The sequence below is a fragment of the Mytilus californianus genome, unplaced genomic scaffold (assembly GCF_021869535.1).
Source record: "Mytilus californianus isolate M0D057914Y unplaced genomic scaffold, xbMytCali1.0.p SCAF_2, whole genome shotgun sequence".
NCBI lineage: Eukaryota > Metazoa > Mollusca > Bivalvia > Mytilida > Mytilidae > Mytilus > Mytilus californianus.
In genome coordinates, this window is record NW_026262668.1 from 96,171,922 (window position 1) to 96,187,334 (window position 15,413).

The following is a 15,413-nucleotide window of genomic DNA, read 5'->3' on the forward strand; positions in this document are numbered from 1 at the left end:
AGAGTTCAAGATGATATCTGTAAACACAAAAATCTACGCTGTAAAAGTGAAGATGTTGGATATAAATAAAGATATTTACCTAATGTTTGTATTTCACGAACAGATAGTGGGGTTTCCCTTTAGAGTACATTTCTATTCTTACACATAGAATAATGAATGGAATGAGCATGTGACATTTTTTCGTTCAACTTAAATTCAAGATGTTCACTTGGATAGTGGAGATTAAATAATTAACAAAGAATATTATCACCCTTTCGATCTTTCGGGTTTACTTTTCTACCTCACTAATTTTAAGTAATTTGATATCTTATCGTTATACTTTCTTTATACAGCCAATGATGCCATTAAACCTTTAAATGTAATATTCAATAGCGTCTGTGTTTAATAAGGTGGTTACCAAAGCATACATTAAAACAATAGGAAATTAAAATAAAAAGGGATAGCTAGTTAAGTAAGTCATGTAGAAAACAAAAGTTTAGTTAACATTATACAGTTCTTACTTGATAGTATAGAAAGAATGGAAAGCACACATTCTTTGCATGCAATTCTGTGATTTTTCTGTAAAATGACGTGGATTTTGAAGATAATTTTGATCCTAAGCCTTCTATATTTGTCCACACAACAAATACCTGACTGGAATGGGTAAGTCTACTCATAAACATTTGACTTTTTTTTTAAACAAAATTGATGACAAATTGCAAACATGCAAGCAATGAATACGAATTTAAAAGGCAATGTTTTTCTAAAATTGAATTGAAGTTGAAAATTATAGGATAAAAAAACCGTCGTGTCAAAACGATCAAAATGCAAATGTCCTCCAATATTTCTAAATACAGTTGTTGCAATTGTAAATTGGCTCCTTAAGTCAACTGTCGACCTTGAATAACGATTTTTACAATTTTTTTGCGGTTTTGACTATTTTCTTTGAGTACTATAATAGATAGAGAAAAACTGTAAATATTTCAAAAATGGTCAGCAAGACAAGATCTGAAAAATAAGTCAAGTAACTGAAATTGGCAGACGATTCCTCATAGGAGCTGCCACTCATTGACAATTTTGACCCATTTTTGCGTTTTTGTTTTGCGAAAACTTTAACGACAGAAACTAGAACCAACTGAAGAGTGCATACGCTGAATGTATTGACGGCTTTACAAATCATCATTGAATTCATGTTGAATTCTTTATTAAGATCAAGATCTTAATACAAGTATGACACGAAATTAACATTAGCAATGAACAATAAAAATGAGATCAAGGTCCCATTATAATCCTGTTTGACTGTCATGTAACCTGATGGATGAATGTAGTTGAACTGTTATTTGTGTATTTGAGAAACTGACTTAATCCCGAAAACGTAACGTTTACTAATAAGTCATGGTAATATTAGGCCTATTAGAAGGACATGCACACCTTTTGAACACTCTTTTTTACACTGAATACATCTGTTGTTAATATAATACTGAAGGGTTCTGAAAAAGAAACCGTATCAAGAAAAAATAAACGTTCGCAAAGGAACTATGAAAATGAGGTCAAGGACATTTGGATTCTGTCATATAAATAGGTAGAACGTTGGATCATTTCATACACCGAATATAATGAACCTTATACCTACAGTATCATGGAAACGATCTTATCACGGAAATACTGATTTCGTTTATCACCGCACCGTGTTTTAGATCAAGGTCAGGGGGTGAACCCTTCAAGCAATTAGGCAGCTATACAAAAGGTATGGATTACCCGGCTATTCTGTCTTCTAAAACATGAAGCTTTACATAAGGAGCAAACAAGGCCATCGATTAGAATCACTATGTATCGCCTGTGACAATCGTTCCAACAATAGTGAACAAAACCGAAATCGACAACTGACTTTTTACTTTGCCCTTAAATGACAATTTTCATTTAGCAGTGTTTTTTTCTACCTATTTGTGTTTTTTACTTCTGATTTCAATGTTGTATAGGTTTGCCAGGTGAGCGATTCAGGCATCTAGAACCCCTAATTTTATATTGATATTGTTAAGAACGTTGATTTAAATAAGAAGTCTATCTAAAATTAAAATTTAAGTTATTTTCTATATGACATTTACAAAAGTTGTAGATAGTAACTCTGTTTTTCTAGAATAATCTGTTTCTTTCTTTGCAGTGTTTGTACATCAATATATTTTCAAAAGCCTAATATTTTCTCTATGTCGACTTTAAGATTTGTTCATTTTGAAACTTGTGTGATTTTGTAAGCTTCTCTCCTACATCCGAATCTCCCAGAATCGACAAACATACAACCACAGCTGACTTTATTTAAAAATCTCTCAATACCCAATGACATATACACATGCATAACAAATATTGGTTTAGTTTATGTACCGATATTCCATGATTTATCTGACTTAGTGTATAGATAGTTTCAAAATATAGTCATATTTATTCCTTCTATTTGTAGATATGTTTGCTCCGAAACTTTAGAGAAGATAAATGTTACGACCATATGTAATGAAACCTTATTTCTGTGAGTATATAGGATGCTAATATACCACCGTGTGAGAGTGACGAAAAATACCAGAGAGGCTCAGGAAATTTCATCTCTAAGACTTGTTTGCTATTTTTCGCAAAATCCCTCCTGAACATGATTTATCTGTTTAATATCCTACCTTCAGAAAATGCAATTGGTTGTGTGACATCACTTGATGACCATGTTTATCTAATACCCGGCCTTTATAAGAGTTGTCGTTGGCATATAAGACGGCATCCGTTTAACGTTTGAAGTAGGATTAAAAAAATTACTCAGGTTCTTTTGCAATTTTGGGTAGTATATAATTTTAAAAAGTGAAATAACATAAATTCCGAACTCCAAGGAAAATTCAAAACGGAAAGTCCCTTATTAAATGGCAAAATCAAAAGCTCAAACACATCAAACGAATGGAAAACAACTGTCATATTCCTTACTTGGTACATGTATTCTACACATTACGTCGGTAACCTTTTATGGTATATATACAGGTGTGGAAATTTTATATGGGGACTTAGCCACTGTGTCTAAACTACCCCGGCAAAAAATGTTTGAACTCTATGGTATCTAATATCTGGCACGGTGACGGAACATCAATAGACAGAGAAAAGATAGTTTTCTGTTTATTTATTTGTTATTGTTATGATATCGAAGAATATTTTTACATATATAACTGTTTTCTATTGTGAGATGTAATATTTTCTACAGCCGTTCTAGATTAACAGAGAAATAAGTAAAAATACACGTCAAAATGACGAATTGAGTGAACTTTGCCTCGAATTTGTTTAATTTCTCCTTAAATTGTTCACATGGTACGGAAAGAAAGATACGGAAAGAAAGATATTGACATGGAAATTGCAAAACTAGTCACTTTGAGCACCTCAATACTTGTATTTCAGCGTATGGAACGAAAGAAATGGGTCATGTCAAAATGGAAGCAACCGGTTTTGTCAATGTGTACAACCCGGTTTTGTCCTAGATTTCACAAGGCAGAACACGGTTTTGTCAAAGAAAAAAATGCATTATCGCATAACATAATTGAACTTCAGCAATTAAAAGGAGTTTGGTGGCTGGTTGGAAAACGATTTCTTACAGAGGAAAACCTGTCATTTATTTGAATCTGTAAACACTTAATTCCTACTTTATTGGAACAAAAATAATTATATTTTTGCTTTGCATTAAAAAAAGAAATGAAGGTTAAACCGCAAATTGAGTTTTAAGCTCTCTATACGTTTTTTTTTAGGCCAATTAAAATTAATTGATAGATTTTCATCCCCGCCCGCCCCTCGAAAATCGTGCCGCCCCGATTTTTTTTATTTTCTAAAATTTACGATTTCCGGATTTTGTTCATCTCCGTTACCGGTATCCGTGTCAATAATTTCGTTTTTTGTTAACTTCCTGTAACAATTCAATATGGTTTTCGTGATTCTTAGAGTAGTAAGCGGTGTGAATGAAAAGAAATCGTGGTACGCTACGAATTTCAATGATGAAAAAAACATTTTTGATTTATATAATGACTTCGCGTCAGGAAATTTGGACCACAAACCTCCAGTGAATGAAATTCAAAACGCTAGAATAACGGCACACATTGGAACAAAAAAAAGTGAATTAAGTACGGAAATCGACCCCTGCACAAAGTTGTGCGACGCGGTACCTTGTCTTGGACCCTACATTGAATACAGAGTAAATAAAGATGAAAATCAAAACTGTGTAAATAATGCTAAAGTTGATGCTTTCACGATTCTAATGCAGGGTGCAAATAAAGCCAATCATTTGCCAAACATTAAACATGAATTAAACCAAAAGAACAAATTATTTAATGACATAATTGAGTGGCTAAGGGCACAGGGTGTGGGTTTTTTGTCAACAAACAAAGACAGTCTTGGGGTGAATTTGGTGAATACATTGACAGACATTTTGTGGTATGTGGATGGTAACCACCACACATTAGCTAGCCGAGCCTGTGGTCTTCCTGAAGCACTGATTCATTTTAATGGTTACTATAAACCAGAATTAAGAAAGAGAAAGAAAATAGATTCAACTAGTCTTCAAGAGAACATTTTACGCAGTCATGCAATTGCACTTTTGCTTCTTACTGAAAATGGCTTTTTAAAACGAGAGAAGTGGTTGCCAATAAGAACTATTCTTTTAGAATTTGGACAAAATTTGAAAAAGTATGCTGACTTTTTAGTTTCACAGCAATATAGATCTGAATGTAGTGCTTCAAAAAAAGTATTCCAAGGGGATAAGGAGAGGTGGGAATATCTAGCACCCGTGTCCAATGTCAATCCTACAAAGCAAGCGAGATACAATTTATTGCATACTGCTATCATACATAGTGACTTTTTTTCTCCTATTGTTGTCAATGACTACTCTCCGGGTGAACCAAACAGACGATATGACTATTTCAAAGACCTAGTTGTTCCAGTCAAATGTTGTCAATTTACTTATACAGGATCAAAAGAACACTTGATGTTTCTGTGGAAAGTTCCCATTGTATCTGAGAGTGACTTATTGACAAAGAACATGCAAATAGCATGCAATTTACGCAAATCACTCCCAGTTTATCACAGTCGGGCAATGCGACGTGAATTTCTTTCTTTGTTTGGTCGCACAATTTCAAATAAATCTGCTTTTTTAAGAGAGGCTTATAGACGTTTGACTGGGGACCAGTCTGCCTCTCTTACTGCTTCACAAACAGAAGTTGACAAACGTATCAGTGAAATTCTAGACAATGAAGACTCTGAACTTATTTGTGACTTAAGATTGAATAACCGGGGTCAACCTGAAAAGTATAATGATTTTCTTTCAGAGTGCCAAAATTATATCAATGAGAAGCTTGAATTGGCTGTTGACGATAGAAGGCATGACAAAATTGATAAGGGGGGTGATGTAATTACTCATTTGGCAGATGCATTTTCAGTTCGAGATCTATATGAACAGGTTAAAGCTAAATTACCACCAAACATTTTAGTCCCTTCACAGCAATGGTTGCGTTGGCAATTTTGGCCTCGACATGCTAATTTTCAATCCTCTCATAGATATACAGGCAAGTTAAAAGTTAAATTTATGATTCAAAGTCGCCAATTTAGAAAGACTCATGTAGATATGCATTATGCTTCTGCTATTTTTAGGTACCAAAAAGAGTTTGCAATAATGTATAAACCATTTTGTAATTTTGTGTGTATGGATGATAAGCACAAATTGAAAGTTGGGGAGCCTGGATATCCAGTTGCAACTGTGGAAGGGGGAAGCAGGTCATTGTCGCCATGGGGAAAAAATTTGAAGTTGCTGATCACGACTTCACAAAATTTTCAATAACTCCTAGTGTGAATTTATTTTCAGAGATTCCAGATGAAATTGAAAAAACATTTTATGGTGGGCAAGTGTTTGTTGGTGTAAAAGAAACAGCATTTCAATCTTCTTCCCCATGGCGGCATGCAACTGAAATGTCTAAAATTTTGAAAAATTCATTTCTAGAAAATGGTATGATTAAGCCCATTTTAATTTTTTACAGTGATGGAGGTCCCGCCCATAGATTGACATATGTTTCTGTTCAAATGTCCTTGATTTGCCTGTTTCTTATATTTGATCTTGATTTGATTTGTGTAGCTAGAACCCCTCCACAAAATAGTTGGAAAAATCCAGCAGAAAGAATTATGTCCATCTTGAACTTGGGTTTCCAGTCAGTAGGACTGATGCGTGAAAAAACAGAGCATTATGAAAAACAATTAGATTCTGTAAATTCATTAGGTGAAATTAGAAAACTAGCAGAAAAATATCCTACGGTTGAGGAAGAGGTTTTAGACTCAGTAGAGCCTGTTCGTGTTTTATTGTCAAATGTAATAACTAGGCTCAAATGGAAAGATAAAAACTTAAAGGTCTTTGATCCAGCAACAGAGGGTGAAATATTTGATTTCAGACGTGAAATATTAAAAATAGACCAGGATATTGAAGTAACAGATAGTACTCAGCAGGATATTAAAAAAAGAAAATTGTTTATGAGTATTTTGAATGATCATTGTAAAATTGCTCAGTACATTTTTAGTGTAAAAAAATGTGGTAAAACGTCATGTCATGTTTGCAAAAAAACCTCGTTTAAGTAATGAAATGTTTGAAAGTCTTTATCATCTTCCGGACCCAGAGCCGCTTAATTGTGACAAGTATAAATCATTTGATCAGTTATATGGAAAGCCAACATCAGAAAAATATCGACCATCACTCACTGGCAAACCATCATCTGAACATGGATTACCATTTTCTCCATCTTCTCAGTACGCTAAGAATGTGGAAATGGTTGTTCTATGTTCAGATTGTGATAAACCTAGAGTACTCTACTCCAAAAAGGTAGTAAGGGGTGTCAGAAGGACACAATTAGTAAACAGTTTAACTGATATTCAGTACACATGTGGTTTCTCATTTGATGAGTTAGATCTTGAAGAAGAAACCCATGTTTTGAAAACTGTGTTTGTACGAAAAAACATTACATGTAACTGTACTGTAGAATTAACTTATTATTCTGCTGGTTTTGAAGATGTTTGTTTCTTTTGTGGAACTGATGAGCTTGAACCTGCTGAAGCAGGTGATGAAGATGAAGCTAATAAATATTATCCTATATGTACTGGTTGTAAAGAGAATGGTAAAAAACTTGTCGAAAGACGTACTAGGAACAAATTTAATCCTAAATGACTTTGAAAAATAACAAAAATTTTCTAATCATACAATATTACAAAAATGTTTGAACTCTTTGTATTAATATATTTATGTTATAAGTATCAAAAATTTGTAATCTATTGCATTTAATATCATTTTTTGTTTAATAAAACAAAGTTTTATTTTAATTAAGCTTTTATTATCATTCAATTTGATATGGTCAACTGTTAGATAATTTTCCCACTGGATATTTGTCAGAGAAATAAAATTTGAATCTTGTCACATGAGATGGACCATCTGATATTGAAGACTATTTTTGTGACCTTTAGATGTCTTTTGGTCAGCTTAATTCTGCAGAGATTGGAGTTGAAATTTCTATTGTGCATGTTTCTGGAATAAAAACATATATAAGCCATTTTATAACGTTTACATGTTAATAACACCTTACAAAATATTTTCATATGAAATAAAAAATAAAAAATAAAATCCTCCCACCCGCCCCATTTTTTTCAAAAAGTTGGATGAAAATCTACTAATTAATTTTAGTTGGCCTTACATGAATTATGTAAATTTTAGTGTTTAAATTAAAATTAGAGTTTATGGTCTTAAAAATTGAAGGACGCACCTTTGATATGTGATTTTCTTGCACAACAGGATGCATGGTTATCTTTATAAGTAATCCAATCGCCATAGAAAATGTATGTTCATGGTGAGAAAAGGATTACAATAATCATGCATTAAAAATCAAATCTATCTATCCCTAATTGTAACTATAATACTAAGTATAAATTAGTATTATAATAGTCTCAGGCCATCGAGAAAATGCAATAATGATTATTTTATTAATAGTTGTATAAATAAACGGTTCTGTTATCTCTCCATTGTGTTATGATTATCGTACATTGACGTTGGTCAATATATTATTGACAATATATAGGGACGGATTCAGGTTTTTTCAAAGTGGGCGTAATTCAAACAGCTTACATACCGCAGAGTGTAACGAAGCGAACAATGTTTTGAACGAATTATGCTAAAAAAAATCATAAAAAAAAATTTAATTTTTTTGGGCCATCAAAGGTGGGGTTGCGGCGTGTGACCTATACGCCGCCTGGATTCGCCACTGATGTAATATAACTAAATCGTATACCAACTTAAAATTTTATAAGAAATAAGAAAGCAGGGACACCCGCGAAATTGGATGTATGTCAGTAGGATTATCATGTTTATTCTAAAAATTCACATTGATATTTTGGAATTGTCGGAATGCGAGACCAAGGGATGCAAATTCGTGGCGGCTTGAACTATTTGTATGAAGCTTCATATGTCAGAAGTTAGAAGGCCTGATTGCAACATACCTCGCACACAGATCTTTTATGTAACGATGTTTCTATCTGTCATATGTCCATTGCCCTTGACCTCATTTTCATGGTTCAGCGATTTCCTAACAAAAAGAATAGCTGATAATGGTTGATATCTATGATCAAGGTTAACATTTCGTGTTCAAGTCCGTATCTCTAATACCATAAGTAATAAGTCAACTATATTTGCTCGTATGACGCACATGACTATTTAAGTGACCTTGAACTTATTTTCTTGATTTATTGGTAAATGCTAAGGTTTTTTTTGTTGGTTTTAATGATTGTAATGTGTTCATATCCGTCTGGCAGGTTTCATCAGACCTTGACTTTTTTTGGTTCCATGAACAATGTTAATTTTATGAGATACTTTTATTAAATAATTCATCTTACAGACCTTCAAAATAATTTCGATAACGATCATTCCAGCAGTCGTGACATGTCAGTGCGTACAGTCACGCCTGTATAAATAATACGTAGTATTTATTTTTGTTAAAAAAAAAACGCAATTGAAGTTGTTTTTAAAAGGTCTAACCAACTTATGTTTAACTGTTTTTCATCATCATTGGGGTATCTAGTTTAAAAAGTTTTTGATGATCGCCGCTTGTCAACAAAGATGGCCGACATGGTTTAAAATAAAAACATAGGGGTATGCAAGTTTTGTCTATTATTTGAAAACAGCTATAGATAGAGAAAATTTAACAGGGGCAGATATGTTCATAATGTTGAGCTCTACCTTTTGTCCATACACATCAAAACTCTCACACGAATTCTTATAGAAGTTAATGTCCTTGAATGACAAATTTCTCCTTTTTTTCCATTTCTGTCTATTATCTTGAAATATATAAAAGTTATATAGCAAAAATGATCAGCAAGACAATATATACGAATAAGTCGACTTGGTCGATATCCTTGTAAGAATTATTGACCTTTAGTTACGATTTTTACCATTTCTTTGCGTTTCTGCCAAATATCTTACAAAAATCTTCTCCTCTTTAACAATTTAATTAAACTTGGCAACACGCTTTATTGAGGTATCTGGTTTGAAAACCCACATGATCAGCCATTTGTAAATTTATTTTTTGTTTCAGGGTACCAATATTAACGTTGCTTTTCATAAAATAAACAAAACCGGGTTCTATACATAGACAAAACCGGGTCATTGTGTAGTAAACAACATTGACAAAACCGGGTGCTTCCATTTTGGCAAGACCTATTTCTTTCGTTCCATACGTAGAAATACAAGGATTGAGGTGCTCAAAGTGACTAGTTTTGGAATCTCAATGTCAATATATTTCTTTCAATACCTTTCTTTCCGTACCATGTGAACAATTTAAGGAGAAATTAAACAAATTCAAGGCAAGGTTCACTCAATTCGTCATTTTGACGTGCATTTTTACTTATTTCTCTGTTAATCTCGAACGGTTGTAGAAAATATTACATCTCACAATAGAAAACAGTTATATATGTAAAAATATTCTTCGATATCATAACAATAACAAATAGATAAACAGAAAACTACCTTTTCTCTATCTATTGATGTTCCGTCACCGTGCCAGATATTAGATACCATCGAGTCCAAACATTTTTTGCCGGGGTAGTTTAGACACAGTATTCGTTCTCGCTCCACATAATATTTTATCACAGTGTATCCCCGTGTATTATATACCATTCTTGGTCTCTGACGACGTGCATTATATACATTGTGTACTTTTATACTGTAAACACACTCTCCAGGTTCGTGGTATCATTTTAACGCACCAACACTTATCCATTGTATCTAGATTATTTAATGTTAAAAGTGCTCTTAATTTCAATAACAATTCATTTTGAATCCTATCGGGGTCCACGCCTAATGCTACGTCGATTTCTATTATAATCAACGACATGTGTTTGGAACGTGAAATAGTCACTCTTAAATTGCAGGAAAAAAATATCCATACAATGTCGGAAAATAGATCATTTATTTGCACTGACTACGAAACAGAAGAAAATCTCGGCGAAAATCGCCTTTCTACCTGTTTCTATAGCTCGTACAAGTAAATATCATTTTTTCATTCAATGTATATATATTTGCATTATTATTATTTTTTTAAACATTTTGAAAAAAAGATTATTATTATTAAATGTCGAGACTTCTTTTATTTCAGTGAATTGTACGTACACCACTCATCTCCTTAAATCATATCAAAATTGTAATGTTTTTTAAGTATTAATGTTGTCAAGAAAGTAATCATCACACAGTAAAAGTTTTTCTGTAAATAAAGAAGAAGAAGATGCACGGAACAATATGTATGTGTTACACTAATCACATGCGATGATGTAAATTTAATTAAAAAACAATTTGTACCGTAAAACACTTTTGCAGTCTAAGGATTCCTCACTGAAATAGTGTACACAGACCTGACGAGAACTCAAATTAATAACAGTTTCTTTATCATAGCCAACTTACATTCAGCGCTGGTATAATTATGTTTTAAATAAATTAGAAATCCTAAGTTAACGAACGTACAAGGATTTGTTTTGTAACACTGACAAGATTTGATGTTTTATTAGATTATTCGTATTTAATTATTTTGTTATCATATTCAATAAGCATACTGTATTAAATCCTAGACACACTATTTCAGGTTTTGTGTTAACTACATAAATATAACAGAAACTTATAACGAGACAGAATATTTTTGTTGCACTGGATGGACTCATAATGGCGATCAAAACTGCAGTATCCGTAAGTTCATTATACATTCGTGATATATAATGTGACAATATTTGATCGTTCGTTCAAAGTTTTTAACCAATTTATATTGTATTATTATTGTCGTTCTTGCTAGTTTTTGTTTTCTGTTGTCAGTTGTTGGTTCTGTTTATTTGTTTGGTTTAAATATAGCGTGTTAAAAAGAGTGCAAAGCAAAAGTTTCAGTGGCATTTGTGATTTATTGTTCTATACATACATGTTTGTTAGCAGACTATAAAAAAAGTGTGTGATAACATTTTGCATGTTTTGTGAGGGAATTCGATGTTTGCTATACCACGGTTCATTTCAACGCACTTTATGACAATACCACTATACCAATCAGAATGATTTTTTTTTTGCAGTGTTTTAAGAAATGATTTTACTTTGTATCCATGTATTATTTGTGAAACAATAAATGTTCTAAAAGGACAAATTTTCTGTATAAAGTCAATTATTATGTAGGCCTTTGAAAGCCAAGCTTTCTATCATTTGCCTTACTGAATACGCAAATGAAAGATCCGGAAACTACACCAATACAGAACGACATGTTTTGGAAATTATAGCAAAACTTTCGGTTGTCAAATTTTTATTCGTTATTACAAAAAATGAACTTAAAATATCTGTCATTTTCTCCCTACCCAGTTTACCCCTATTACTTATTAATTTTATGACGTGGACCGGTCTTACGCAATTTGATTGGGTTAAGTTATTATTAATTTACCATTAAACTGTTGATTTTTTTCATACATGTATATTGATTAAACCAGAACTGGAATGCATGTTACTCGGTGCCTTATTTATTTATTTTTTTTAATTATTAAGCTGAAATGTATTTGAAAAAATTGTTTTCTTAAAACTGAATTATAATTGCTTATATTTTTACATGTACACACCGTGACGCGTGTATATCCCCCCAAGGGTGACTGGGGAATAGAAGTGTGGTCACCATTGGTCTTCCTCCGACCGGCAGTAAAACCCTCGCCATAGTGGGGCGTCCGTTTGGCTGTGCGGGATGTATAAATTTGCAGCCACGTCCGGTCAGAATGGGGACGTTAAATCCGATGCCTCGTGTAAAGAGAGTGCCACGCTCTTTGCACGTTAAGAACCCTTGCAACAACTCTTTGAGGGGTCCGTAGGTGACCTGTTGCAAGGTTACATTTCTGTCCCTATCCAATATACCCTCATTTCCCGTGTCAGTCTAAATTTCTCCGACCTTAATCCCGGGCGCCTCTATTACAAAACCTACCAATTGTATTTATTGTTAATTTGTTCTCGTCCTGAATATGCATGAAATATTTGCCACTGGACGTTAAGCAACCAACAATCAATCAATGATGACGCGTGTATAGTAACTTGAATGACCTTCAAATTGGACACTGGACGATTCCATATTATTTTTCATCAATGAAACTAAAGGTATGAAAGGTTAGAATTGCCACTTCTTATATTTTCACAAAATTTTCCACGTATAGAGTAGATACATTATTTTTTAATAGCATATTCTCGAGAAAAGGGAGAAAATTAACAAATCAAGGTTTTATTCTGTTAAACAAATCATTTTTCCAAGAGAAATGCCGAAATACATTTTACGCACGACTACGCAAGGTAAAATTATAATTGTTTATCTGAACAAAAACAAAAACATTTTTTAGTCTCATTATAATGTTATAATTACAATTAAACCCAACCAAAAGTAGTCAGTAAATAAAGTCAAAATATGTCCGATCTACCTATTTTTGGTCATCAAAATTCAACACGATCGTTTAAAGGTCAGTTACGTCTACCTCACAAACTCTTGTTAGGCACTATATCAATATTTTTCATATTGATCTCCTGATTAATTCTTTTTTGATCATGCAATACAATATTGTTTTACATTGATACAGTTGTGTATTTGTTTCAGCTGTTTGTTTTCCTGATTAGTTCTATTTTTCCGTGCATTAAAATATTGTTTTACATTGATACAGTTGTATATTTGTTTCAGCTGTTTGTTCCTCTGTGTGTCAGAATGGCGGATCGTGTATCAACCCTGACACATGTCACTGTGCTGCTGGGTATGAAGGATCTACGTGCCAAAGTAGTAAGTCCATTGATACAAATCGGCGCGTTACGTTTGCGCGAATTTGTCCTACGTTTGCGCAAAAAAATCCACGTTTGCGCGAAATTTACCTGTTGAAAAGTCACTACGTTTGAGCGGATTAATTTGAAAAAAATAATTATAAAACAGAAGACCTTGACTTTTTATAAACAAATTATGATTTCAAACGATATAACTTATTTTCCTTAAAATAGGGTAAAGTTCAAGTTGTTCTCAGGATTAGATCACAGGTAGAAATTCAGATAAATTAAAGGTAAATTCGGGCAAACGTAATGCTTGTCATATTCAAATTCATGCAAATGTAGGTCGCCCATACAAATATGTAAAACGATATTAAACGAAACATGAATCATATATACTTTTAGAATTGTCTACTTCACCAATGTTGGTAAAGAAAATGCATGTAGCCTACAGTGGGAAATCTAGTGACAAAATATTACCTCCCTGTAATCACTGAAAACTAGATCCTTTCAATGTTTGTCCCGTTTTAGCAAGGACGCTATCAATTATAAATTCACGGGAAAATGCTCTGGTAAATAGTAAAAATAAAAATAATTTGAAATAAAAACAAAACTTCCATTTAATATTATCATCTCCTCCTTAAATAGCAAACGACGAGTACAGCTGGCTATAGGAGCTTAATGTAAAATTGGTTTAAAATGTTGCCATGCGAATAAATTCCTGGATTACCAACTTCAATTTATTTTTCTTCTGGCTGTATACCTCACTTGAACATGCTAATTATCCGTATATATATGCAACTAGATCAGAGAAGTTCAGAGAAAAAAATCCAAAGAAATCGATTGAATGCAGCAAAGATTGACACTTTTAAAATTAAGTTACGAAGCAAATTCAAACGAGCCTTATCCCAATATAAACATTGAGTGTGAATAAATCGAGTAGACCGTAAATACATGTACAAAAATCGAGACGACCTTTTCTTTAAATTGTATAAAAATTAGTACAAAGATACCTACTTTATAAAAATTATCTTTAATTTTTGAACCTGCACAGGCAGACTTTGAAATTGTTGCATTCACGAAAAGACAATATTTCTATTATGAATGTTCACGTGACAAGAGCAGACCGGTGTGCTCGAAAACTTTGATGTGAAAAATAAATATATTTTGGGAAATTGTAATATGCTTAGGACCTTGTGGAACACCCTTGAAATTGGTGACCCCCAAAGATCTTTAGATTTTGTATGTACATGATTTTTTCCATTTTCTTTTAATAAATATGCAGCAAAGCTTAGCATTTTTTAGATTTCAGTTTCACAAGCTTCTAGTGCAATTATCTCGATAAATAAGGATCATAAAACATCGTGTATTTGCATGTATATTTCTAAAAACACAGTTGAACAAATAATTTCTTTAAAATTAACAATTATTGTTTAGAAGTAACTTTTGATCAGTATCGTCACCGGCATTGTTTTATTATTGATTTTCTCGAAGAAGAGTGAATTTTCTATTGTCTTCGTTCACAAGATTTCCCACTGGCCTAGTTCCCTATGAACCCAGGTTTATAATTCATTTCACAAGACGAGTGTTTATTTTTTTCTATTAAAGACTCATTAGTAGCCTTCGAATCGAAGCAGTTGGAATTCTAAATCAATTACAAAGTTGAAAGGAATTGAAAACCATAAATTCTAAAAGTTGTACAAAATCTGGCTGAAGACATCTATAACTTAAAAGGTCTTGGATAAAATACCTTAGTTTTCGAAGTCGAAGACCCATATGCAGTACTTATTGCCTGCAAAATGTTATATGTGCTCTGGTTCACTTTTAACTGTGTTTGGTGTTTCTAACAGTTTTATTACATTGACAAGCAATTTTCGATTGTAATAAGTCGTATGATTTAATTATTTCCGCTTAATGATTATACCTTTTTAATTGTATACACTGTTGAATAGTTAACGAACCAATACACTAATGGACGATTAAATTAATTTTAGTATCATTGTGCTCGCACTTATCGCCATGTTTTCCTGGAGATTGCAGCGGTGATCCGAAACAATGTGTTTGTAGAAATGGTTTCAGTGGAACAACCTGCTTAAACTGTAAGTGACGT

At 32.8% G+C, this 15,413-nt stretch overlaps 1 protein-coding gene across 2 annotated transcripts in view; it reads left to right on the forward strand.

Moving 5' to 3' along the window:
* The first annotated feature begins 469 nt into the window (after positions 1-469).
* LOC127730466 (uncharacterized) overlaps positions 470-15,413 on the forward strand; it is a 97,297-nt gene continuing 82,353 nt past the window's right edge. For both annotated transcript variants that reach the window (XM_052238888.1, XM_052238889.1), the window contains exons 1-5: positions 470-642; positions 2,435-2,500; positions 11,139-11,239; positions 13,230-13,325; positions 15,298-15,402. In XM_052238888.1, coding sequence (XP_052094848.1) covers positions 566-642; positions 2,435-2,500; positions 11,139-11,239; positions 13,230-13,325; positions 15,298-15,402 — 445 coding nt within the window. In that variant the 5' untranslated portion in view covers positions 470-565. The remainder of the gene's footprint in view (positions 643-2,434; positions 2,501-11,138; positions 11,240-13,229; positions 13,326-15,297; positions 15,403-15,413) is intronic.